Here is a 27345-nt window from a genome sequence, read left to right as displayed (position 1 = left end):
TAATAAATGCAGATGCTGCTGCTGCTGCTGTAAAAAGCTGACATTTCTTGCACTTGTCAGCTTTAGTTTTGTTTAGGCTACAGTGTCCATCACCACCAAGCAGGTAACTTCTAAAATAGCAGCAGCTTCTCTGAACTTTTGTTATAAATAGTAATTATCAAGTACCATTTGAATTTGCTCTTGTGTTTGGTGCCTTTGCAGTAGCGAGAATGGGCCCATTTACTCTCTGCTTGCATACAGCTCACATGTGAAAATGTAGGTTTTGTTGGCGGAGCTGCTCGGTGTCATGTACCTGCAGTCATTTTCCGGGGCGAGTCTTCCTCAGGCTGAGATTACTGTCGCTGTGTGAGCACTGCCTTTCTGCTCATGCGTCACACACTGGTCAAGAGTGTGGTGGAGGCTACATTACGAATGCATTGCCTGGGTATGCCTTGACAGTGATCAGTATGAAAGAAAAATGGGGCAGGGGTGGTCAAAGGGAGCTCAATTACAGTGAGGAAGAATGGCAAAAAAGTAGTACTATTTGAATCACTATGTAAATGTGAGTATATTGTAGTGCAAGCTGGGCCTACCTCAAACTGCAGTTAAACTACCTCTTTAATTACATGTAGTTCATTACTCCCCAGCAGTGCCCATTTGGATATAACGTCAGCTGTAATGTCATTAGAAAAAATAACAATTCTTTACGGATTATTCAACTCAGATAAACTGATACATTCTCATGGTGAGGCGGTTTGGATGGCAGCACTCTGAGAAGCCCACTGATAAAAGGTTTCTCCCAAACCATGATGAAAGGTCTGAGCCGCATCAATTCAGGACTAAAGCGTTGTGTAGAAAACAATATATCTGTGTGTGTGTGTGTGCGTTGCTCCTGCTGTGCCGCAGAGCCACAGGAATAAATGAAACCTCCTCAAGTAGAAATCCTCTCGCTGCGGCAGGCAAGGAGACTGCTGCTGAGAACTGATGAGGTGCCTGAAGAGTGTCAGTGTGCTTCACATGGTTTTACCAGAGGCTTGATATCAAAGATCCGAGGTAAAGAACTCATATAAAAGTATCGCATCCTGTGATGTCTGCCGTCCAGTTGAGGCAATGATAATATATAATGAAATAGAAGCCTATAAAGATGGCCCTCCCCGTGACGCAGGAGGAACACGGTGCAGCCAGTGTGCAGCTGCTGGTGTGACCATCACAAACGTTTTGCTGTTTCTTTGTTCTTGCTTTGGCCACATTTTAGATACTTCAAGTATTATTTTCTTAGCTTATGAACTTGAGCACTTTTGAGTACTTTTCCACTTTTAACCAACTTGTAAACCATTTACAGCTTTGTGAAGAATTAAATCAGACATATGTATCTTCTAAACAACGGCCTCTCTAATCCAAATTAATTGGATTATTATTACTGGTTAATGGTAAATTAGAATGTTAGATTAGTGCAAGCAGAGACGAGTCAACAGTGGTCATACCACACTGAGTAAGCTGCTGTGTTTTGTGTTTGGCTAACTTGTAAGAGGAAGCTTGTGTTATTTCTAAAGTGTTATTTCTTCTGCCAAAAGTCACAGTTAGACTTTTAACACTGAGGCCTTTTTTCACCACAAACTGACCCTCAAGTCAAGTCTTCAATAGGCTCCTCCTCATAATTCAGCCAATAAAAACAGATGAGTAGATACCTACATTTAGCTGATATAAATTAACAGGTAGATTGTATGATATTGTCCTACACAAAAAGAAATGACTAGAAATCAATGAAAAGATAGAATATTATAATATATTAACTTCCAAACAATACTATTGGTCCGCCTGGCCTCGGTGGGCGGGGCTTGTTGTCATAATAGTATGACAGAGGAAGGACTTTGGACTGTACGAACGGAGTTCATTACCACTTGGTATTCTAGTTACTCACAAGAAAGACTAAGAAAGGTAAGGTGCAGGATCACGAACATGTCGCGATTGATTGTACTTGTGAATTCTGACATGAAGCGAGAAACGCTGCCGACATGAAACTTGTGTAACTCAGCCCTAACGTTAGCTCGGAAGCTAAAGCTGGTTAGCTTGTCAGCTCCAAGCTGGAAACAGCCTCACTGTCCTGTCTGCTGTAGACAGATCATGCTAGTACCTTTAGCACTCCATGTCGATCAGTCGTCAAAGGGATGCTTACATACATTATGTTGTCAGTGGACATACCGAAATGTATTTTCTCTGCTCTGCCTTTACACTCTTATCTCACTGTGGGGACTTATCAGGTCTGCTGCACATGTGGAAACACACACCAGACTTTTATCTGTCTGGCCAGGTTTCTTTTTTTTTTTTTTAGTATTCGGTCATGGATCCTGGAAACATACTTAGCATTGTTTTTTATCAGCCAAAGCAAAGAAAAGGTAACATTACTTCTGCTGTCTCAGAGCCCTGAGCTGGAAAACATGGTTAAATCCAATGGATTGGTGTTGAAAGTGCTTTCAATGCAACACCCACGCTCCCTAATCATAAATAAGTCTTTCTGTACCCCCGTTTCTGGAGTTTTATGATCATTTGTTCATAAGACGGAGTGTGTCACATACTATACATTACTTTGCCTGTGAAACGCTTTGGCATTAGATCTATTTTCATGCCCACATTAACATCTAAATCAAAACATCCTAATCAGTAATAACAATGTGATCAGTGTGGCAACTTTAATATTTTGACACCATCATCACACGTGCAAGCCTAATTTTAGGGAAAGGGAAGGGTTTTAATGAGGGAAGAAGGAAAGAAGAACAGTATTATTTACACAGGTTGGTTTGGGTCGGTGCGACCCCAAACAATGGAGAAGTGAAGCCAGATTCAAATGTATCAATGTACTGTAGGCTAATTGTGTTCCTAATGAATGTATTCTGCAGAGTGGCACCATGGTAACAGAGGGGGAGCCCACAGACTTGGTCAAGGTGCTACACCTTCTTGTGCTCTCTTTCACCTGGGGCATGCAGGTGTGGGTCTCCTTCATAGCAGGTATGAGTCATGGCTGCGACATATGCATCCTGTTTCAGCACTATATTGTGGTTTCCTCCCCCCTTTTTTCCTGATCTTGATGTCTGTGTCTGCAGGTTTTGCATTGGTGTGGCAGGTAACTCTGCACACCTTTGGCCTTGTGCAGAGTAAACTCTTCCCTGTGTACTTCTATTGTCTGATGGGCAGCAATGTTGTCAGCCTGGCTGTGTATGCTGTGTACCATCCCAGAGAGCTGCTGGATTGGCATGAAAGTGTGCAGGTCAAATATCGCACCCGCACATACAATTTTAAAAACCTATTTTAACCACAATATCTGCAAGTAAATCATCCCCATGATGTCTTCCATTAAGGTATCTTTTCTTGTCTTGCAGATGGGTCTGTATTTTGTGGCACTGATCATGGCAGGCCTGAACGCGCGTTGGTTTGGCCCAGCAGCCACTGAGGTGATGTTCCAGTTGAGGGAGGTGGAGAAGGAGCATGGCCTGGGGAACCAAATTGGTCTGGGCAGCCAGAAAGAGGCTTATGCTAAGCTCAAAGAGCAGGACCCAAAGTACAGAGCCCACAAGAGCACGTTTGGTCGCTACCACGGGCTGTCCAACCTCTGCAACCTGATAGGATTCATCTGCACCACTATTAATTTGATGTACACAGCTTTGAATTTATCCACCATTTAGAGGTTTCAATTCATGAAAAATAGCTCACTGTCAACTTCTGCTGGCATCGCAGCATTTCATGTGATATGGCAAATATGATGAGGTGATGGTCAATATGGATGGGTTTGAGAAAAATATACCCACAAATTAAAGCTTCAGTGAAATCATGCAAATGAAATTACACAGAATTTTGTCCCAAGTGTCCTTATGAGGGAGGATGCCTTTGTTTCCATCGAGCATCCACAAAACTCTCCACTGCTAGTCACTTCTATCTGGCAGTTAGTTAACTATTTTTCATCCCGTCACTCAGTATCTAATTAATGCTGCCTTGCAAAATAGGATGCACTGTTCAGTGTTTTTGTATATATATATATATTTTTTAAATATTGGATTATATTGCTCATGCTAAGAATTACATTTCTTTTAAAAACCCTTTTCCCTGCACACCTGAATGTGTAATGGGGGTGTCATAAGAAGGTGCAGAGGGAGTATGAAGTCTTTATGGGATCACAACGTTTGGCTTTGCCCGACCTTCATCAGGTATATGGGCAGCTGCCTCCATCATTCAGTGTAGAGACTGGTTTCACTGATGAGCACCTTGAACTAACGCAAAGTGTCACAAAAACAACAAGCATGGTGTGTTTAATAAAACTGTAACATTAAAAACATTAATATTAATTAATGTATCAGTATATTTGCTCTTAATTCACTCAATCTTTTCTATTTTTGTTCAGTTTTGTCAGACTAATCTCTGTAGTCCTCCGATTGGACGACTGAGATGGATGTGTTGTGATGCTGCCCATAAACCCGATGAAGGTCGGATGGACCGAAGCGCTGTGATCTAATAGATATTTAAGCAGGAAGCGAGGCGGTGTGTGTGTGAGTTGGCATTGTTGTCAAAAACACACTTTGTAAAATGTAATCACCAAACCTCAGGTGCAGTGTTGCCAATTTATTTGCATCTCCAGCAGGGGGCGAACATTGGACACAAGTGTGTTCGGTCAAAGTTTGTTCGTCCTCTGCTGAGCACAGCAGAGCATACATACCACATTATATTTGTAAAATATTGTGTTTCCAAATATTTAACATGTAAATGTATGTTAAATTTGTCGACAACATTGGATTAACACTGTGATCTGGAAATTGGACAGTGTTGTGTTAATATTCATACACGTGCACCCATTGTTATTCCCTAATATATAGCACCACAGGTCTGTTTTGTCCTCTTATGATCTTTATGTTCTAAAAGCAAATATTTATTTTAATGGATTGCCTTGGAAAGAAACTGTCCTTTTAATAGATTCACACTGATGAATGAACTCGGAGCCAACAGACTGCTCGGATTTGGAAATAGGCAGGTTTTAATTTAATTACCAGTGACGCACACCAGGTTTTGAGAGGACCAGCCTTGAATGCAGAGAACGCTGCTGTGCTGGCAAGCTGCAGGATGAGAGAGGCACTGTCCTTATTACAGCTACAATATCGGCACTAATGGATTATAATGGAGATATTTCAATATAAAAAGCATGGACTAAAAGTGAGGGGATGTGGTGCAGTTCATGTTGACATGTTTAACATGATTCCTCCATCTGTGATCAGGAATTCTGTCTGCATTGAATGAGATTTGTTTTATTTTTCTTGCTTTCTAGTCAATAAAAATAGACACGAAATGAACTTTAAACACTGTTTCCTTTATCTTGCTGACATTGTGTTAATGTGCCTTGATGCCAGTTGTACAAGTAAGTTAGTCCAAGTGTCTCGAGGAAGCCTGTCAGCTACGCCTTTTGAAACTCCCAGGGAATGCAGTGGGTCTTAAGCTGTCCCGTCATGTTGCTCACAGCAGTGGTACCAGGAAATATACCCTATTCAACCAAAGAACAAGTTTATCCACTCATCTCTTCATGGTTTGACTTCAAAGAGATCTAAAGTGAAATGTTCATTTCCTCCACACAGCTCAAGAAGTGGCAGAACTGTTGGGAAAATAAGCTGGTAAAAACCTCCAAAACAGGTTTGTAAAGCAAAGTGTACTTGTACAAGCCAGATGTATAAGATCTATCTCTAAGAAATTCCTCATTTCTGTGTGTGCAAAGTAAAACATGAGGAAGTAGAGAAAAAAAAACCTCCCTCATTCCTGACCTACGCAAGGAAATGAATTCGCGCATATTTGTGTGTAAGACAGAGAGTCACTGCAGCAATCACACTCTGAACAGACTGCTGCTAGTTCAGGGACCATTATGTGGGACTCCAGTAATACTGCAGTAATATGGTGTGTTAAATTAATTATGAGTCTGGGAGTCTCAGGCAGCGTTATTCAATCATCTCTAATGTAGAAATGTAGACCTAATTTGCAATTGTCTGATCTCAGTGATGTATGCTCCTACGTAGCATAAGATACACTGAGAACCTAATAGAATGTACAATTTATCAAAGGACAAGGCAGCTCTTTTCAGATATTCAATATTAACCACACACATGCAGCTCTGAAAGCTTCACCAGTTGGCGATTAGCACCCTTTGTGTTGTGCCTATCAAAGAAAGGACTATATAAGCTCATAATGATACCAAGAGGTAGCACTGAAGACCACCAGAAACCAAGTTCAGCACCTATAGAGACTATATAAATATGTGAACATGCTGTAGAGGAGTTCTATATTATAAAGCATGACTGAAATCTGAATATGTCATTGTTTGAAACTCATCGAGATCATTTTTATTTAAGGTAAGATAAGGACATGGACTTTTCTGGTGATAAAAACTGACTCAGCAGCCTAATTTGACTAAATAAATTGAACTGATAGTAAATCCCCCGAGGGTCTGGCATCCACAGTTACCCACATATACTATGTGGCAATTAGTTGAGGGTAGAAACATACAGAGGGCAGCAAGGCTTCCAGGATTCGCCATCATCTCCCACACTTGGCTGTGGCTTTGGGCAGATCCACTTAGCTGTCACTCTTTACTGAGTCCACTGTTGTTGCTATTTTGGTTTTTAATGATACAGATCAGCTGCATCTGCTTCTGCTCAAACTTAAGTTAGTTTAAAAGAATATCTGACGAAGAATTTCCTCCCTAATCACTGCCCATTCATTCGTTCTCTCCCTGCCAGCGTTTCTGTTGTGCCCCTCATGTGGGGGATTTGTCACTTCTAATTAAAAATGAAAGAGAATCAGAGCTCTACCCAGCTTTCAGCTACATATCTTCACCCTGCGTCTTTTCAACCAGTGAGAAATCCAGGAATTCGCTGCACTGCACCAAGCAATAGGCTCATCCAGCAAATAAATCACAATATTTCACTTTTACACTTGTTTTTTTTGTAAGGATTAAACAAAAAGGATATAATGAGCTAATCAGTGAGCTTTAGACATGCTGGTGGGTGGATTTTACTACCTTTGATCAGAGTCAAGTTAGTGGTTTCCCCCTGTGTCCACTCATTATGCTAAGCTAAGCTAACTGGCTACTGTCTGGCTGTAGGTTCATATTTACTTAAAGGTCCCATATTCTGCAAATTTTCATGTTCATATTTGTATCTGGATGTCCTACAAGAATAGGTCTAAACGGTTTAATCATAATTGTTTTTCTCATACCAGACATGGCTTCTACAGCTGCTCTGTTTGAACGCTCCGTTTTAGAAGAACAGAACAATCTGCTGCTCTGCTCACAACCTTCGTAATTTTACTGTTGCCAGGAGCTGGCAGTAGTGTGGGGGGAAAAAAGGACAGCGAGGTTTTCAGAGGGTGGGGACAGTCGGCTCTAACAGGTCACATGTTCACCAGGTCCCCTTGTGACATCATCAAGGGAGCTAAATTTGAACTGCATGTTTTCACACACGTTTACTGAAAGATGGATCAGTCTGTAGACTGATAGTCTGTAGACACATATTTGTGTTTAAAAAGTGCATTTTGCATAATATGGGACTTTTAAACTACAGATGAATGAGCAGATGAAGTGATTCCCAAAAATGTGAAAGTTATCCCTTTAAATATAACATAGTACATACACAGCTCCCCCCTAGTAGGTTCATCCTACCTTGCCAATAGGGATATAACAGATACCATAGGAGGGAAAATGTTTGATATATAATAAATTATTCCAGTCAAAGCCTAATGTTACAGAAACATGGGAAGATTACAGGCCTAACAACTTAACAAAACAGAACAGAGACAGGCTCATCCATGAATGTTGCACAGTGTAAATAAGCCTATTTTCTCAGTATAACACTTGGACACACTCGTAGTTCCCGCTGAGGTGTTACAGTAGGTGTGTTGTCTCTCTGGGGTGTGTGTTAGTTTAGTGCCCGCGCGCTCACGTGCGCGTGCACCGAGGACAGCCCTCTCGTGCAGTGCAGACTGGCACGGGCTCACAGCGGCTGCTTGGTGTACACACACACACACACACACACACACACACACACACTGGGAGTTCCTGCCACACCGTCAGCTTCACACCGCTCCAGTCCGCGAAGGAAGAACCAGGGGGGAAAGGAGCCTGGTGAGGGTCGGCTGCTGGAGCACTGAAGGATATTTCACGTGTTTGCTCTACTTTATACCCGGCATCCTCTCAACGCCGGGCGGAAGACAGCCGCGGATCACTGACAGAGTCGACAGAGAACTGAGTTGGACGTTTGCTTTCTTCCGCAAGAAGGTGAGTTTGTCTAAGTTCCTGAGTGTTACGGTTTTCTTCCTTCCTGTCCGAGTTGTTCCCTCAGAGGGAAGTTGCGTGTTTCCTTTTATTCTGGCTAACAGGTTTATCCCCGCGGAATGATACCTAATGTTTGGTTTTTACCACAGCTCTGTTTTCTAGTGTCGTCACACCATTGCTTTCTACAGTCAGCATATTAAACATAGAATATTAGTCATTTTCCAATATCGAAATAGTGCCCCAGCCTTTATCTCCCATCTATGTTTGCGTTTCATCCCTTCTCCTAATGAAAGAACTGATGTAGCAGCTGCCAACTAATCAATAGTGGTCATTTCCTGCGGGTCAGCCAGGCTGCTGCTCTGGGATCAGCAAACAGTGCCTGCTGAGGGACCTGGCTGCACCACCGCCAGGCCCTGTTTACTGTAATGGCCTTTATTTGTATTACTGGAGATAATGCTGCTCCAACGTGCTATAAAGGAGCTCCCATTCTCACCCATGCTGCAGCTCAGTAAATGGCTAACCTCCCTACATGGAGGCTGACTGTCCTCTCAGAGATGACTGTCCTGATGCCAAGGCAGGTGCTGATGTGGGGGCCTTTCATCAAAGTAATCACAGCTGCTCAGCCATTGTAATTTCTACAACATGCTTATAAAAAAAAGAGAATACCATTTGAGAAATGTCTTTGCCGACTGTTTGAGCTGACTTATATTTGCCTGCAGACATCCTGAGCTGCACTGTAAACATGAGGGACATGTGACTGGGTTTACCTCCTTAAGCTGAGCTGATGGGAAAGTTGGAGTAAGAAAACCGTTTTTAAGGGGTCGGATCCATGCTATGGGGTCTATAAATACACAAAGTATGTAGCAGGAGACCCGTCTACAGCACGGGGATCATGTGATTCGGGATTTCAGAGCTAATGTCTGCAGGGAAATACTTGAGAAACACAGTTCTTCATGTAACAACCAGACAGCACTTTTTGGTGTGAGAGGGTTGTGTCTGGATGGCATGTACCTATGCTTTAGATGAGTGTGAGGGGAACTTGTGAAATGGTATTGTGGTATTTTCTCATTCTCAGTGTTTCATTACACCATCAGCCAGCAAACAAGATTGCACAGGTTGGTGTGTGTGTGGTAAGTCTGCTTCAGGCCTCAGTGCACTGGCGGCTCCATGTGTCTCACTGCACTTACAGAAAAACAATAGAAATCTAATGAATGTGTAAGTTTTACTGCAGCTGAGAGTTAGTTTACACCTGTCATATCAGTTCAAATGTTTTCGACACTGCATGGCTTTCAGTAAGTCTCCGAGTTACAATGATTTCATCAGACGGCGGCAAAATGTTTTCTTGTAGCACATAATCAATAATTCAGGAGTAACAGGATTAGTGGTGTTTTCCTACTGCGGATCTCATCAGTTCTTTCAAGATAGACACACAGCTGTTCATAATACCAAGCAAGCTATCATCAGTAAACAAGTGAGGAGCATGGACTTGTCCTCCCATACCCTGACACTGTGATTACTGAGAGTAAACATGTGTAGACACACTGTAAATGATTGTGCCAGGCTTCTCTAATTTCTCTGCAATAAACGTCCTCTCCTCTCCTCTCCTATTCTTTTTTTTCCATAGCCCTCAGTGTTAGTGTGATAGATATCTCTATGCCGCTCTGGAGACCTCCATCTGGACAGTTAAAAGCTGAGGGAACTGACTGCTTTGACCACTAATGGGTCTTGTTGGCAGCTGAGTCCTGGTCTGGTCTCCACGGAGACGAGTCTCAGCAGAGAGAGGCAGGGCTGAGCCGCACCGATTGATCACCTGTGTGTGTGTGTGTGTGTGTGTGTGTGTGTGTGTGTGTGTGTGTGTGTGTGTAGCTAGCCCTCTGTTCTTCTTTTCACACCCAAAGCTGTGCGACTGGTCTCCCTCCTCCCACTCTTTGGATGCCTGACACTAAAAGGCTTAATGGCAGGTAATCTCACACCTGCCCTCAAGAGAGATTAGGTTGAGATGAATGGTTACAATCAAGCAGATGGTATAGCTTCCCATAATTTAAAGGCATAAGTGTTTTATTTATTCAAAACTTCTCATTTTGGTCACAAACCCTATAAGGACCATGATCACATAGATCACAAGTGGACTTAGATCTGGCTACACTTTGATTACACTTTGTATCCTCTTTGATATTCCAATGAGTTGAGCGTTGTTGATTCTAGTGCTGATGAACATAAGTAACTGATGAACATAACATTTATCAATATGTGACAATTAATGACAGAATGACAAATGTGATGAACATATATATGAATATTTGAAATCGCGACTTGTTTATGTCCATATTTGCCTGCTAGCTGTCTTCTTCCTTGCTGCTGTTAGCTCATTGCTACTCTGTTTTGAGTACAGTTTCCAACTGTTAATCAAAGTAATAATCTCTTTCATATTGGCACATTGTTTCCACAGTCATCTGACACAGTGTTATCATAAAAGTTCATGTCTGACCTCAGGATGTGAGTACTTGTGATAAAATCGCTTTGACTCAAGGTCCACTTGTTAGTTCAGGAGCTTTCAACTCTTCATCAGTGAATACATCTGGCTCAAGCGTCATCACATGACTGTCCGATAGGGATAACAGGTGGTCATAAATGAGAGGCGGTCTTAACCCCTGTCTCTGTTCAAAGATGGTGTTTTTGACACCTGTGTGAGTAGCTGTGGCCTTCTTGATCTTTCCCCAGCCGTCATATACTTCACATCACCTGATACTGATTGCAAGATGCTTTGGCGAAAGGTTTCCTCCAAAAGCTGCATGCTAGGTTCAGTTTGAGCTTGATTCCCCCCTCTCCTCCCTCTCTAGATGGCCTCAAATGACTCGCGGCTCCAGCAGCAGCCCTCCCAGAAGGATGCAGCCGACCAGAACTTTGACTACATGTTCAAGCTGCTGATCATTGGCAACAGCAGCGTCGGCAAAACCTCTTTCCTGTTCCGTTACGCAGACGACTCTTTCACCTCTGCCTTCGTCAGCACCGTGGGCATCGACTTCAAGGTCAAGACTGTCTTCCGCAATGACAAGAGGATCAAGTTGCAGATTTGGGTGGGTGGATCAAAGATACGATATGTTGTAGTTATTATTTGTGTTGCATTTAATTACCACGGTGCTTAAGCAACAGGTTTGGCAGCTAAGCACATGCACATGAATCTCAAGTGTAGAATACATTGAGACAGGCGTTCTTCACTTAAGATTCATGTACGTGTCCAGTCTCTTTACAGTTTTATAGCTTTAGATTAGAGCTGCAATGATTAGTCAATTAATCGATGGACATGGAACTAACACCTAGTTTTATAATCAACTAATCGTCCCTTTTCAAGCAAAAATTCCAAAAATGTGATTTTTTTTCCAGGTTCTCAAGTGTGAAAACTTGCTTTTCTTGGTTTGCATCATAATAAATTTAATATTTTGGGGTTTTGGACTATTTGTGGGAAGTCACCTTGGGCTCTAAGGATGTTGTGATGGATAATTTGTTACTATTTTCTAATTTTTTGTCGACCAAATGATTAATCATTTACATAATTGACAGATTAATCGGTCACAAAAGTACTCATTAGATGCAGCCCCACGTCAACCTTAAATAAAGCAAACGAGGAGATAAAGACAAGGGAAGTTGCTGAATGCTTGTTAGATCCTTTCAGGTGGCCTGCAGTCAGGACCAAAACCTTTTAAATCCTTTTAAAGACATAATTTGTCTGAAAGTGTGGCTTTTGGCCCTTGTGCAAGTTTAGCCTGTAAATTGTGTAAAAAGCACAACATCCTCATGGTTTCAAACACATTCTTACTCCCTACCCTTAAGGAGCACTGAAGTGTTCACATAAATATGTAAAGCACATGTTTTCAGGTTTGCATTCTTTTAATTGAGGAAGCCCAGATGGAGGTCAAGGTCAAGAGACGATGAGAAACTGTCCTACCTCAGATCTGGGATATTTTATTTAAACAAAATCTTTTTAAAATTTTAAATCTACAGTAACTGATTTTTTTGGCAATTTGAGGGCAGCAGAAACTAGCTGTGAACACAACACTGATAAATTATCCTCTTTTAAGTTGATATAGAGAACTTATTAGCATAGGCAATCAGATACGGAGCAACATTAGCATTTAATTTGGAGTGGTGGCTTGCCCTGTGTCTCTCCACTAAAGCTTGAGGGAAACATCTGGATCTTTGGCTGCTAAATGTTTTTTTTCCTGAGAATAGCTGCCCACTGTGGCCAAAAAATGAAACAACGAAAAACAATAAACTGCAGGACATTAAAAAATGACATAAAACCAAAGAGAACTGCAAATTGGTGATAACTGTTTGTGGATTTGTGACTACAAGTGATCCACTTCACATTAGACATAGTCATGTGATCCATTGTTAATGTAATATTGATAGTTGCTATAGACATGTGGAGTTAGATAATAATTTACTGATGCATTTAGTTACAATGAATTTGCACATAGTAGTATATCGTTGCATGTTTTGGGGCGAGGTTTCTTCCTCACTCATGGCATTGGGTGTTTTTTTGAGACCTTCAGGTGTTGCAGTTGCAGTTTGTAGCTTCTAGTGGGTGTCGCAATTAGTGCGGACGGTCTGTGTGAGACCACTGTTCCTCTTTGAGTTTTTTGTTTGTTTGAAACATGTTGTCATGATGTTTGTAACTCACGTTTTAAAAAAAACGTGATCGAGATGCTTAAAGGGAAGTGTTTTTTGAGTTTTTCTTGCTGAGAGTGAGGTGTGAAAATCAGTACCACCCTCATCTGTATAGTAAATATGAAGTAACAGCCAGCAGATGATAAGCCATAAAGACTAGAAAGAGGAAGAAACAGTCTTGATAAAAATTGTATCTCTGGTGCTCCTAGCAGGGCTTTTACATCGCACCTTAAGGTGTATCCTTACTTTTCCTCCACCGCCTGCACATTCCCCACAGTACGCGACACATCCTAATGGTATACATTGTTAAGGCTGTTCAAACAGATGATTCATTTGAACCAACAATGTGTATCCATACACGAACGGTGACCAACATGAATCAGCAGCAGCACACACCAAAACACACACTCAGCTACCTGACCAAACATGTGTCTCTGTAAGATGACATGCAGTGCTAGCGGCGTGCGATATTCTACAATCTGAGGAGGAGGGCGAAGAATGAACCCCAATGACTGTAAAATGTGTGTTATGTGTGTGCCTGGCCTTGGCGTGACTACTGATGGTGCTGTAGAATGACAAAGAGACGTGGTATTTCCTATGCTCGGGAAGTAGAGGAAGTTCCCTATCAGCGTCTGACGGAGACCTAGTGAAGATATACTGCAGCACTAGAGTGGCAGTGTATTTAAAGGGCGTAGGACCAGCAGGCATGTCTTGGTACGAATCCTCCCTCATGTGGTGTTAATAATCAACTCCTTCTACTTCCTCACTGTTAAATCCATGTTAGCCCCCATTGAACACCGTCTGTAAGAGATTTCTTTAGGTCCTCAGACAAAGAGCACTGTTGATGATCCCACTCTGCCAGCTGCTAGCCTCCCTTTGTGTATCATGGAAACAGGCTAGCCTGATAACACACCTCATGGCCCCTGCACAGTGAATACACAGAGCTCAAGTATATGTTCACACCGTGTGCACATATTGTTTACATCCCTCCTTTTTTTTGTGTCATGGAAATATGTTTCTGATCTTTGAACAAACGCGCGCGCACGCCTTTTACACACTGCATAAACACATTCATGTGTAAGTTGTGTGTGCCACCTTTGTGTTGGCAGTTGATAGAGATGCAGGTGACGCATGTTTAAAGATCAGGATCCCAGTGACGTCAAAGTCTCTGACCACACGGGAGCCTAATTTAAAGCCCTCCCTGTCTGTCATCATACATATACACATGAGGGAGCAGCTTTTGTCTACTGGCTGGGGTTGATTATAGCAACCCAGGAGACTGTCTGTTTGGTTAGACGCCACATCGTGCTGTCAAATATTTGTTCATCTCTGCGTGGATGAGATAAAGATGGACCTGGAATATTTCACACTTAACTAAAAGAAGCATAACCGCTGACAGAAGGCCGTCCCTGACTGTGGCATTGGAGAGTAAATCATAAGCATACGGGTCAGCCATGTTTCTACTGGGTGCTGTTTCTAGATAGAAGGATTTACGCTGCAGACTGCTGCTGTCTTGTCCATTTTGTAAAGTGAGACGGATCATTTGGGTCGACCACCCGGAGCTGTCCTGGCTGTAATGGAACATTCATAACCCTGAATGGCCTCAGGTTACCTGGACAACCCACTCCTACTCCTCCTCCGCCTCACTGTGGGGTAAACATCAGGCAAACACAGAAACACACACATAGGCCCCTGATGCAAATGATGGACTCGGACAGGTTACCAAGTAACGGTGAGAGTGGAGCAGAGCTGCCCGACCAGCTCAGTCTACCTGTTTATCTTTTTGCTTTGAGCCGCTATTTTGAGCCGTGGACTGTGACATCACACGTAGCCTCCATTTAATTAGAAGATGCTTCTGACAAACTCACTGTGGCTGGGAGGCAACACGGTGCAGAGGCCACACCTCCTCTGGCTCTGTGACGCTGACATTTCTGTTATCTGTGTGTTTCGTCTCGCTGGCAGGTTGTTGATTTAAGCCAGAATTGCTGGTTTGATGAGAAATGATTGTGGCAGGAGCTCATATCTAAATGTCATCTTCTGGTGGACTGTGGGGAGAGGAGCAAGTGGTATTTTGATGTGCTAATGAAGCCAAGTGGTTTGGAAGGAGAAATGCATGAAGGTTTCTCGGAGTGCAATCATACCATGGCCTTATATTTCCCAGTACACAGGATCCATAATTATCCTTTTTACTTTTTTACCTGCTACAAATGAAACCAGAGTCTGAGTTGAATTTAATTTGCAAATGTCTCTTAATAATTTGAATTACTTACCACACACTCCTCAGCATGAATAGTTTACCGGCCCAACATCACCAATGAATAACTAGACCAGTGATTCCCAATCAGGCGTACTTGTACCCCAAGGGGTACTTCTGCAGTGGAGCTACACAGAAAGACTGTACAGTAGCTCAAGTTTAAAAAAAAAAAAACAGTAATTATCACATATCATGACGTGGTCTAGAATGTGTGAGAAACGCAAATGAGCAAAGAAGCTTATAAAGAAGACTGTAAACAGTTAAAATGAATAGGAAGATGGTTGAAATAGACAGCTGAAAGTAATTAAAAAGCAGCTCAAACAGTTATGTAAAAATAATGGATAAACAGATGAAATGGTTTTAGCTAAAAGATAATGGTTAAGAAGTCCAGATTTTGCCACTCCACATGATAGTACACATGCCAGCTTGACAAAACCAACCTTAACACTGACAGTTCAATAATATATATTTAAAAAAATCAGCAATATCCATTATATAGTGAATAGAGTTAAATAACATCCAGTTCAATATAAGTTCAAATGAGCATATTTGGAGCATGATGGGTAGTGTTAATGAAGGTGTACCACTGAACTCAACAACACTATGACTCTCTTTGCTCAGTCTGAAATGACTTTCTTCTGGATTCTGCCTGATGTTTCTGGATTAGACAGTGGTATTGGAGTAGACTGTCTGTAAGAGTTGATAAATCTATTCCACAGATACTGTGCCAGTGCCAGCCCAGAGGCAAGCACTGCAGCAACGGGCCATAGTTTGGACAATACTGCCCCCATGTGGTTTCAAATCATGTATTGAATGATCACAGGGGAGTTTATGTTTTCTTTTTCTTTTGTTTTTTCGTTTTACAGACCTCAGTAAAAATGAAGTGAATGCAGCGTTTATGAAGCGTAGTAAACATATATATTTGTGTGTGTGCGTGTGTGTTAATGCAGGATACAGCAGGACAAGAGCGCTACCGCACCATCACCACAGCTTACTACAGAGGAGCCATGGGCTTCCTGCTCATGTACGACATCACTAACCAGGACTCCTTCAGCGCAGTGCAGGACTGGTGAGTTGGACATTTTAAACATTTGACATTTGGTTAGATTTTCTCTAAAATGTCAAATATGAAGCACTTTTGTGTAAAGGTGCGGCACAGTGGAGCGGCATTTAGCACTGCCACCTCACAGCAAGAAGGTTCAGTGTAGAGTTTGCATGTTCATACGTTATTGCTGTTTATGCAGAAAAGTATCTGATTGGTAGGGTTTTATACTACTTTACAGATCCTTTTTGTAAAATCCTTTTAAGCATGCAGAGTGTGAAACTTTATGTCTGTGTGCAGGGCGACACAGATCAAGACGTACTCGTGGGACAATGCTCAGGTGATCCTGGTTGGTAACAAGTGTGACCTGGAGGATGACCGGCTCGTACCCACAGAGGATGGCCAGCGACTGGCAGAGGAGCTCGGTAAAAACTCTTTTACTCACATAGTTTTAGTGTTTAGTTATAAAACCTCTGCCTGTTAGCTGGGTAGGGTGTAGGGTATCCATGTGTATTTTCACTGGCTTGCATCTACTGCGTTTGCTCACAGTGAATCAAATGAAAAGATGTCTGGCACTCCTGCGTCCTTGCTCCCCCTCAGGTTTCCAGTTCTTCGAGGCCAGCGCTAAGGACAACATCAACGTGAAGCAGGTGTTTGAGCGTCTAGTGGACGTCATCTGTGAGAAGATGAACGAGAGCATGGAGGGGGACATCAACCTCGTAGCTAACCACGGGAACCAGGGCCTTAAAGACTCGCCGTCAGAGAGCCACGGGGGCTGTGCTTGCTAAACCACCTGCCTTCCTAACATGTGCCCCAACACACACACACACACACACACACAGATACTCATACATGAAGACCAACTCCTTCTCTGTGCCTCAACCGTTGAGAGTGCCTCTCCCTCTCCCGTCACTGCAGCCACGTCCAGCTCTGTCTTGTCCACACAGCGCAGCATGAACCAAAGGACAGCTAGCTGAGATAATCTTCACGAGTGCTATCTGCCCCCCATCCTGTCCAGGCCTCCTTCTGTCTTCTCACTTAAAAGAGGCCCACTCTGCCTGTGTGATCAGGACCCATCAGCTCTGTGGTGAGCTGATAGTCCACTAAAACCTGCCCAGTGTTCTGTCCACCCCCCTCAAACATCAGCCGCCTGGACCACTGCTAGCCTTTTAAATGCACTGTATATGAAACATTTGTTCAGTGGCTTTAATTTTCTGAGCCAAGTATTTGTGCAGATAGTGGCAAGTGATGCCAAATAGTGTGCATAGATGGCAGTACTTTTGGCACGAGTTGTTTTATTTGAGATTCATTCAGTCCATATTCTTAGGTTTGCCTTAGATTACCAAGTAGACACTCACAAACATATTTAAACCGTGTTATACTGCAGATTCAAAATGATTCACGTTTCTGCAACTGTAGCCTTTTTGCTTTTTCGCCTCAAATATGTTAAGAATGTGATTTTTAGTGGATAGAAAAGTTCACAGCAGCTGACACAATGACAGTTCAGAGTGCTTCGCTTGTCCAGTCGTATCTAGGATGATTCATGCTTACGACTGATTGAAAGAGAGAGGAGGGAAGCTACTCTTTAAATGATATATGATTCAAACAATGGCATATTTAGCTTTGCAAGTTTTAAAGGAATAGGTTCATGTGTTGGGAAATGTATTTATTCGTTATCTTGTCGTTAGATGAAAAGATTGATACCACTCTGACATCTGTACGCCAGCAGCCGCTTAGTTTAGCTTAGCGTGTTTTTTGGATTTTTTTGGATTATCAAGTGAGACATAATCTTGTTAAACGGAGGGAAGCAGCTAGCGTGGCTCTGTCCAGTCTTTGCGCTAGGCTAAGCTAACCAGCTGCTGCCAGTAGCTTCGTATGTCCTGCACTGACAAATCATTTCTCAAAATGGACTATTCCTTTAAAACGTCACATCAAATGTACAATCACAATTTATATTGTCTCTTAAATTTCTTGAATTATGAATGTATCAGTGCAGCACAGCCAAATGAAATTCAGTCTTCTTCATGTTGTTGTTTCTGGCGTTAGAGTCCCTGTCAGATGCTGATAAAGCCTCATCTACCTTAATCTCATCATCCATCACTCATTATGAAGGTAACGCACCAAGATGACAAAGAAAACCAACAGAGTGTGTTAATGAACCTCATCTTGACCTGAACCTTAATACCAGTCTTATGCTGCCCTCGAAGCCACATGCTTTCGCGTGTAACGGTAAATGTGAGGAAGTCGTTTAACACTGGTGACACTTGCATTTGTCACGTGACCTGCCTCATGGCGTGTCCTCACTTACCCCATGGTGCCACTCTTTCTTTAATGTCTTCTCTCCCACACATATGCTGTTACCATGACACACACAACACACACGCTGCTCCCCCAGCTGCAGCATGGTAAAACAGTTGGCATGGCAAACCTACTATGCTGAATAAGTATTTACAGAGTAGTGAATTATCTTGTTTTGTTTTTCGACATAATGACTGTTTTGTGGAAATGCATCACTGTGTGTGTGTGTGTGTGTGTGCGCGCGTGTGTGTGTGTGTACTCAGAAAGGGAACACTACTGATCTCTGAGAAGGAGTCTAGGCCTCACTCTGCTGTTACTACTATAAGGAAAACAATGAGCTGGTGCAGACTATTAGTTGAAATAACCTATATCACTTTATATCCCATTACTGTAATATCTCATCTTGTCATTGAAGTGAACAAAATGAGGTTTTAACTTCATTCCACGTTATTATTAGATTTTTGATAATTCAGTATTGAGCGGTCCACCTTCCCGTGGTGAAAACTGTGTCCTGAACGTACTGTGTCCTGACATACCATGTATTTTCTGCTAGTTTCTGCACCCACGTGCTGACTACTGACTGTCAGTTAGAATCAACCGTGCCCTCTGCACCACGATAGCAGCCTCACATTGCCATGCCAAAGCCCGTCTTAGTCTGGGTCACAACTGGCGGTCAGCTCGCTGCTCGCTATTGTATACGCCTGCCGCCACTTATCTCTCCTGTCAGCGTGTGCTGCTGAATAGTGATATAGTTTTTCAGATATCAGATAGCTGATTCAATCATCTCATGTGCACCACATTGAGCTTTCATGCCAGGGTTTACCATAGGGAGGCTGTGAGCAGGGACACTGACTCATAACACTACATTTGTATCACAACACATGTACATAAATTACTGTGAGGGTTTCTAGTGTATCTAAATGGAACGTGGAGGCCATCAGAGAGCATAATATCTGTGATAGTTTCACAATAGTGGCTGCTGCTTGAATACATATTGAATGTGCTGAACTGTCCACTGATTATAGAGTTTTTAACCACTTTGTCCAGTATCCGCCATATTAAAACTACTGACTCTGGCGCTTTTGTACAAACAAGTCTGTAGCATCCAGAGCTTTTAGTCTGGGGTGTGCTCTTTCCTTCTAATGTTTGTGATCTGTTTGTATTCATGTGTAGCATTCCTGATTGGTCGCTTTGTAAAACGGGAGATCGGATCATTTGATGCCTTTATTTTAGGTTCTGAATGTGTTGGATGGAAGCATTGTGAAAAAAAAAAGCATCTTATAAACAAGAATAAATTGGATATGTTGAAATGTGTGTATATGGCATTAAAGATTATATTCATTGTATTCAAAGGGAGAGTGTAATTGCCAGTTCCTTTTACAAAGCCACTGGTTAGTCTCTAATGTGTGATTTATGACCATACATCCTACCTCCCAACCCCAAAACAACAGGCCAGAGCTGTTTTCACTTTTTATCTGAAGCACCAGAGAAACCACACTCCTCCACAACAATACAGGTTTCCTCATGCTCCTCTTCCTGCCACCTAAGAGGCGGCTACCTTCCCTGTGCAGGGCCTCCATTCAAACTCTCCTCATCTAGAGTTTGATTCTCACTACCTTGACTCAAAAGAGATGGATTTTAACCACAAGTTCTACGGTGTCATCATCCGTAGCTGCGAACGCAATACAGTTTTCCTCTACATCAGTACCCAGTTCACTGGGACCAGGCTTCCTCTCACCTTCCATGTGATGTAAAGAAGCGCTTAATTGCGTTCAAACTGTCGGGGATGGGCGGCTACGCCCCCCAAGGCCACTTATCGTGGGTGAAGAAACAGGGGGTGTCTGCATCTCTGATAATGCTGGTCAAACGTAGAAAACATGCGGGTGCAGTGAGTAGATAAGAAAGCCTCCATGCCTGCTTCTTAGGTGTGAGGCTGTTACTTTTGCCCATGCAGGGATTAAACTGACCAGCAGATGCGCTCCACCTCCTCAAATCGCATTTTGAAAGGGGTCAGTTTCTATCTGTCTATCTGTCTGTCTGTCTGTCTGTCTGTCTGTCTATCTATCTATCTGTCTACCGTGCGCTTTTACGCACGGCACGTCCAGTACTTCCTCTCTCTCCACAGCAGCAGAAACAAGTCGTAAACATAAATGAGAGCGTGATTTTTGTGACTCCAACAAGAGAGTAAAAAAAGTTGCGTAATACCCAACCCCCCACCCTCCCCCCTTGCCCCACCTTTCCTCCACTGACTTTGGGAGAAAGTAAACAGCTCGGCTCTACACACCTTATCGCTCGCGAGCAGGCGCGTAACCACGTTGCGCTATCCATGGTATCTAAACAAGAAAACAAGCCTCCACCAGAAGAGAGCTGCGGGAGACACGTTAGTGGCTGGTCGTTCTCCAGTTATGCAGGCGGACAACAGAAGGCCAAAGTGTTTCTGTTCACAGCGGACAGAAGGATGACATGCGATCACCTGAGCCGATTGTTGACGCTTTACGTGGTCCTCTGCGCTGTGCGAACAGCTTCCATCGTCGGGGGCGCACGAGATTTCCAAAAGAAAGGTAGGATTAAACAAAAAGCTAAAAAAGAGACTGTTGAAGTAAAATACATGAGATGTTGCGTAAATCATTTCTTTCAGTGTATGTAATTGTTGGATTTCATATCTAAGACCACAACAAAAAAATCATTTGGCTGCTCTCACACTTGTCTGTTGCCCCCACAACTTCACCTCCTCAGTGTCTATGCTGCTGAAAGACGAGACAGAAAACCCCAAGTGCTTTGTTGAAGGCAGGAAAGCCTTCACGTGCTTCTGGGAGGAAGATGAGGAAAGGGCTGGCTCAGTGGATCAGTACTCCTTCACATACAACTACCAGTAAGTCCCATCCAGTACAGGACAGTGTTTAACAACACGTCATCATCAGTACTCTGTGCCTCAGTGCTGCTGCTCTTCTACATATCAGTTTCTCTTTTTCTGTTGCAACCAATGAGCCACAAACCCTTAAATAGTTTCATTTTAGGGTTCATAAACCAGGGTGATTTAATAATTAATGTGAGGGTTAAAACTGGGTTTTACAGACTGTTTTGGGAGCCAGATATTTAAACAGCAATATATGAGTGTAGATACATAAAGAATAGTATAATTCAGCACAGTGTCATGTCAGAATTCTTTGTGGCCTTATTCGCTCACAGTCTTTCTGTCTTTCTCTGTCTCGAGCAGGAATGAAAACAGCAGCAGGTGCCCGCTGAGAGCCCTGCCTGCAGCAGGCGGGAAGCGGCTGTTCATCTGCCATCTGAACCGAACCCAGATGTTTGTCCAAATGGACATACAAGTACATCGAGAGGGAGCGCTGATCCACAATCGCAGCCTTCTCATTGAGCTCGTCTGTAAGTGTATTTACTGCCTCCACTTTCCACTAAACAGTACAGTTGGAGCGGTGCATCTGCAGGTTTTGAGTGCGAATGATGGATTACATTCATTTTCATTGCATTTAAGATTCCCAATAACTGTTTTAAAGCTGCTGCAATTTGTATTTTTATTATCAATGTGGTGACAAACCCACAGAGAAATATCACCTGAATCTGCTTCCCGGCCTCAGCTCTAATGTTACAGTAATTTAGTGTCTTTTATTTACCATTTTGTTTTTTTACGGCCTGCGACTTTACTCTCTTGGGCCAGTCTCACAGCTCTCGTCAGTGTTGTTTTCAGGTTACGTTTAAGGCAATTATTCCAGAGAAAAACCTCTAAAGACTAACTGTGCAGTACCCGACGAGCACCAAAATGGTAGTCAGACACAGTCAACATCTAGCTGGTGAACATCGTGGAGCATTTAGCAGCTAAAACGCCTGATATTTCCCTCAGTAGAGTGTGGAAACCAAAAACAGAGCATAAAGGAGAGTGAATATTGGACTGACACTCATCAGGAGGACACAAACATGACTATAATGTTGTTATCCATGTGTTGTATGTTCAAATAGGAAACTGTCTGCCAACATGTTAGCCATACCAACTTAAAAGGTGATACTATGTCCCAATTGTAGGTTTAAACAATGCGGTATATAGCATTAAAGCTATAATGCTGCCAATACACTAGTGCCAAACATGCATGTGACATCACAGCATGCAAAGTTACTGGAGCGTTTTGGGACATGACTGAATTTGTATTGAGGAATAATTTTCCCTCAACTTCCTTTTAAATCCTCCCTAACAAGCTGCTTCCTGTCTATTTGCCTGGCAGTTCTTTTGGACCCTCCGGCAAACGTGACAGTGAGCACCACGGGCCAGCAGGGCCAGCTGAATATCAGCTGGGTGCCTCCCCCTCTCAAGTACATGGATGACAGCATGATGTACGAGGTCAGCTACACTACAGCGGACCGCCATGTGGAGCAGGTATGGCGGTTATTTGAATGACCTCGCTAATATGTTAGAGGTTGAATAAAGCCTCGAGCTGTGCTTTTGTAGAGCGGCAGGTGCACATACGGACTTGTATTGATGAGTTGAGGGCTGTTTCGCAGGTAAAGGTGGCACGAGCCAGCTCAGAGATGATCTTGAGAGGCCTGCAGCCAGGTACAAAGTACAAGGTGCAAGTCCGAGTAAAGCTCGACGGGATTAGCTACAACGGCTATTGGAGTGCCTGGAGTGAGCCGGTGTTCATGGAAACACTGCCTGCAGGTGAGCATTCATTCACACATGCATTTAAAAAAACGTGTCATATATTCCCAGGAGCACAGGCATACGCATTGATTTTATTTCTTTTACTTATTACTTTACTTAGTTGTGTTGTGCAGTGACTGTTTTTTGATCATTCTGTGCCTCCTCCAGAACTGGACTTCCTGATCGTGTCCCTGACTCTCATCATCTCCTTCACCCTCATTGGGCTGTCTCTGGCTATGCTCCTGTCACATCGCCGGTCAGTCAACTGCCACCAAACATTTTCAACAGTTTCCTCTGTCAGAATCTTACAGCACCAATTATTGATTCATTTTTAAATCCCTGAATCATTGTGTTCAGAGCTGCTCTTTATGGAAAGCGTCTTGAGATAACACTGTTATGAATTCGCGCTATACAAATAAAGATAGATTGATTGACTGATAAAAGACAAATGTGGAATTTCATTTTCATTATCTGTGCTCTGTTCAGGTTTCTTGTGAAGAAGATTTGGCCGACCATTCCAACTCCTGACAGCAAGTTCCAAGGCCTTTTTACTGTTTATGGTGGGGACTTTCAGGTGAGAACAAGACAACTGTACAGATTTGTTAGGCGCTCTGTGAGGCTGAACTTAAGCACAAGACTTTTGCTAATTAGTCATAAACTTAAGAATGCCAGTGACATTGTAAAGGTGGCACTAGTTAAGGGATAAAAGTAAAAAAAAGACTGAAGATATTACAAGTCATTCTTTGGGGGGACATGAATGTCTGGATCTATCCTGGCAAGGCAAACACATGGCATTACAGGAAAAGTCAGGAGAGAACCCAATCCTTACACATTTTTCATCCTCCTTTGTTATGTTTTTGTATAGGAGTGGTTAGGGCAGACCAACGGAGGCTTGTGCTTAACTCAAGCTTTCTTCAACTCAGAAGAATGCCCTTCTCCTCTGGAAGTCCTGTCAGAGTTCACCCTTTGCCCCTCATTGCCTTCCCCTCCTCTTCCACCCAAGGCCTCTAGAGCTTTGAGTACAGGAAGAAAGGATGACAAGGATGTAAAGAAAGCGTTGGATGAGAGGGACCTGTTTGAAAGGGGTGACTCCGCTCTGACGGAGGGATGGAGAGCCACACCACACGACCACTGGCTGATGGACCACTTACGGGCGCTCCATCAGAACCCCGTTCCCTGCTCCCAGTCCTCTCTGCTGGAGTCTCAAGATGCCTACGTCACCCTCAGTGCCAACAACCGCAGCGAGGACGAACACCTGGATGACATTCTCGAGGAGACCTTACCACTTGAGGTGCTATTTGCCTCCAGAAAGACGGTATTGTGTGAATCTCACTCTGACCTGGGATCCGTACAGCAGAGCTCCGGTTCAGGTCGCCTTTCATCACAGTCCAGCTTTGAGTACCCAAACCACACCTGGATGCCTAAAGGCCCTGGGTACACCTACATGGCAGTGGCAGACTCAGGTGTCTCTATGGATTACAGCCCCATGAGCAGAGTCGACGACATTGGAAAAGTGGTTATTTACGCCAATGAGTATGAGAACGAGATCCCTGCTCATAGAAGGCCCTTCCTGTCAAGGCAGCACCTTGTCCATGACGACGGCTGAGAAGGAGCTAAGCTGGTCAGGCTGCACATAGCCTGAGCCTTGAAGCAGGCTGGGTGAAGGGTATTTGGATATTTACGTAAAGCTACATAGCCTCTCATCAACTGTTACGAAAGGTTGTACCAAGGAACTGACTGATACCCAAGTGTAAGCTAAGGGACTCATGGAAAAGAATCCACTGGATGTGCATACATCATTTCACCTTCATCCAAATCATCCCTGATCTGTACAGGACAATCCCATTTCATGGCAGCTGTGGTTTACACCACATATTGAGATTCAATGCAAAGGTCTGCATCTGTAAGTATGATGATCAGATTTTTTTTTTCACAATTCACCAAATTGAAGTCCCAGACTGCCTCAGACGACCAACTCTGTCTTGATGATGACACTTGCAGATTGGTAACATGGAAATATTTCCCATTTCTACCATCCATACATAGCATTAAGTACAGCAGTGCGTTTTGCTGAATGCTAATATCGGCAAGTGAACATGTTCACTGTGACAATGCCAACATGCTGATCTTCAGCAGGTGTGTTTACCATGTTCACCATCTTAATTTTTACTATCACAGTTTAATGTTAGCATGCTAACATTTGCTAATTAGCTCTAGACTGATGAGGCTGATGAGAATATCATTAGTTTTGCAGGCATTTGGTCATAAACCAAGTATTGGACAAGTTAAAAATTTGACCCGATGATGGTAGTAGATGAAACACTTCATCCCCTGGTGATTATGAATGAACAAAATTTCATGGCAATCCATCAAATAATTAAGATATTTCACTTTGGACCATTGTGGCAGACTGAAGTCCCTTCAGCCGTGCAACTAGCATTGTTAAAAGCACTATTAAAAACATCACAGAATCAACCATCGCACAGTGTGACATGTTCTGTTATTATGAACATGGGTACTGTGGATCATTTTGAGTAAAGCTCTCATACACCATTGTAGTAACTTGAATACTCTCTAGAGCACCAAATGAGTATTCATCCACTGCTGAAAATAGTTCCCAAAAGATTTACCATTTACTCTCATATTTTTTACCCATTTGTAAAGATTTATGCTCATCAGTAGGAACCAACGAGGCTGAGTCGCACTGACATGGTTGGAAAGTGCTGAGAAATGGACTAACATGCTGTTGATTTGTTGACAATAAAATCACACAGCTTTCACTTGAACCCAGCAGCCATTATCTAAGTGGCATTTCCAAATCTAAAGTAACTCACTGTATTTGTAAATATTACATTGCATTTTGTAGTTTACCAGTTGTTTCAGAGAAGAATCAAATTAGTAAGTTGTTGCCATTTTTCAAACGCTGAATCCTGGAACAAAATGAAATGACTACTACTGTAGGCTGTGGAGGAAGGTCCGAAGTCAGTGTTCTTATTCAGGTAACTGTAGTTGTTGTTAAGTTGTGTTTTTAGTCACTTCTGCCGTCTATATAGCAGAGCATGTTCAGTTTGTCTTGAAACATTTAAATTTATTACAGTTTTGAAATGAAACTGAATCATTTCCATGTTTTTAATGCTCATTTGCTTTTCGTGATTTAGGAAAAACATCTTGTAACTGAAATAGAAGCTACTCTAAAAGTATATAACTACATTTCTATACATTGTTGAGAATGCTGTAGTGTAGTGTAAAACTCAAAACCAACTGGTTGTCTCACTAATTGCTGCATGTTTTACACAGCAGCCATTAGTGATTTATCAAGCACGATAAAGCAAAATGTTATCTTTTAATGCTCAGTTTCACATTTGTGGATCATGTTATTTTGGCTTTTGTTTGCTATTATGCAACATATATTATATATAGATACATAGAAAGTCTTACACTTGTCACACTCCAATGTATGGATGTTTCCTTCTTATGAATCATATTTTAATATGTATTTCCTCAATAGTAGTTTACTTAGAAGTAGAGCGATATTTCGTTCCAGATTTTTTCATTCAAAATAATTGTATGATACTTACGTTTATTTTTCCCAAAATAAGTTTTCCATGTTTTCTCCGATTTGTAAAATACCTTAACTGTGATATCAGGCAAATGTCTCACACAGGTTAATCGCTCCAGTGGTTCACAATCTGAGCGGCGGGACCCCTAAAAGGGTTGCAAGGTAAAAGTGAGGGGTCACAAGATGATTAATGGGATAAAAAAGAAGGAAAACATGACTGTGTTATACAGAATATATGTTTATTTTAATGTACAGTGTATTTTCCTGACCTTTTTCTCTCTTTTGGGGGGACTTGCAAGCAGACCTTGCTTAGTTTTTTACGCGGTCCCAAACTACAACAAACCCATTCCTGAATATCTCTATGTACATTTTTTCCATTGTTTAAAATGTTCTGCATGTGTTTGACAAAACTTTGTCATTTAAAATTTCAGCTAATTAAATGTTGTACATCTACAACCACTATGGTCCTGTTACTTGATATCTGAGAGGGTGAACAGCAGATCGTATTATGCTGCATCAGTGGTTTGGGTGATTGGTTTTATTACATAAAGTTGTACCACAGGAGTGATGACAGTCAAAGCAATGGCAAGAACTGCTA

At 42.4% G+C, this 27345-nt stretch overlaps 3 protein-coding genes across 3 annotated transcripts; all 3 read left to right on the top strand.

Annotated features, from left to right (window-relative positions):
• Positions 1-1847: 1847 nt before the first annotated feature.
• tmem205 (transmembrane protein 205) lies at positions 1848-5319 on the top strand. The gene is made up of 4 exons (XM_070848110.1): positions 1848-1917; positions 2877-2985; positions 3081-3244; positions 3357-5319. Exons 2-4 carry the CDS (start codon positions 2886-2888, stop codon positions 3657-3659), a joined length of 567 nt encoding a protein of 188 aa, XP_070704211.1. The 5' UTR covers positions 1848-1917; positions 2877-2885; the 3' UTR covers positions 3660-5319.
• Positions 5320-8114: 2795 nt separating this feature from the next.
• rab3db (RAB3D, member RAS oncogene family, b) lies at positions 8115-17473 on the top strand. The gene is made up of 5 exons (XM_070848111.1): positions 8115-8278; positions 11116-11352; positions 16148-16266; positions 16540-16664; positions 16840-17473. The coding sequence occupies exons 2-5, from the start codon at positions 11116-11118 to the stop codon at positions 17025-17027; spliced, it is 669 nt and encodes a 222-aa protein (XP_070704212.1). The 5' UTR covers positions 8115-8278; the 3' UTR covers positions 17028-17473.
• Positions 17474-20842: 3369 nt separating this feature from the next.
• epor (erythropoietin receptor) lies at positions 20843-27203 on the top strand. The gene is made up of 8 exons (XM_070848109.1): positions 20843-21098; positions 21274-21409; positions 21755-21921; positions 22773-22924; positions 23050-23206; positions 23357-23444; positions 23675-23762; positions 24054-27203. The coding sequence occupies exons 1-8, from the start codon at positions 20864-20866 to the stop codon at positions 24792-24794; spliced, it is 1764 nt and encodes a 587-aa protein (XP_070704210.1). The 5' UTR covers positions 20843-20863; the 3' UTR covers positions 24795-27203.
• Positions 27204-27345: the final 142 nt, after the last annotated feature.

The sequence above is a fragment of the Pempheris klunzingeri genome, chromosome 17 (genome assembly GCF_042242105.1).
Source record: "Pempheris klunzingeri isolate RE-2024b chromosome 17, fPemKlu1.hap1, whole genome shotgun sequence".
NCBI classification, from domain to species: domain Eukaryota; kingdom Metazoa; phylum Chordata; class Actinopteri; order Acropomatiformes; family Pempheridae; genus Pempheris; species Pempheris klunzingeri.
This window is presented reverse-complemented; position numbering and strand designations above follow the sequence as displayed.

Excerpts from the sequence above, each read along its gene's own strand:
- epor (XM_070848109.1), top strand. The coding sequence starts at position 20,864 with ATGGTATCTAAACAAGAAAACAAGCCTCCACCAGAAGAGAGCTGCGGG. Across the intron at positions 23,207-23,356 it reads CATGGAAACACTGCCTGCAG|AACTGGACTTCCTGATCGTG; the intron begins GTGAGCATTCAT and ends TGCCTCCTCCAG. Across the intron at positions 23,445-23,674 it reads ATGCTCCTGTCACATCGCCG|GTTTCTTGTGAAGAAGATTT; the intron begins GTCAGTCAACTG and ends TGCTCTGTTCAG.
- rab3db (XM_070848111.1), top strand. The coding sequence starts at position 11,116 with ATGGCCTCAAATGACTCGCGGCTCCAGCAGCAGCCCTCCCAGAAGGAT. Across the intron at positions 16,267-16,539 it reads TTCAGCGCAGTGCAGGACTG|GGCGACACAGATCAAGACGT; the intron begins GTGAGTTGGACA and ends GTCTGTGTGCAG. Across the intron at positions 16,665-16,839 it reads GCGACTGGCAGAGGAGCTCG|GTTTCCAGTTCTTCGAGGCC; the intron begins GTAAAAACTCTT and ends GCTCCCCCTCAG.
- tmem205 (XM_070848110.1), top strand. The coding sequence starts at position 2,886 with ATGGTAACAGAGGGGGAGCCCACAGACTTGGTCAAGGTGCTACACCTT. Across the intron at positions 2,986-3,080 it reads GTGGGTCTCCTTCATAGCAG|GTTTTGCATTGGTGTGGCAG; the intron begins GTATGAGTCATG and ends CTGTGTCTGCAG. Across the intron at positions 3,245-3,356 it reads ATTGGCATGAAAGTGTGCAG|ATGGGTCTGTATTTTGTGGC; the intron begins GTCAAATATCGC and ends CTTGTCTTGCAG.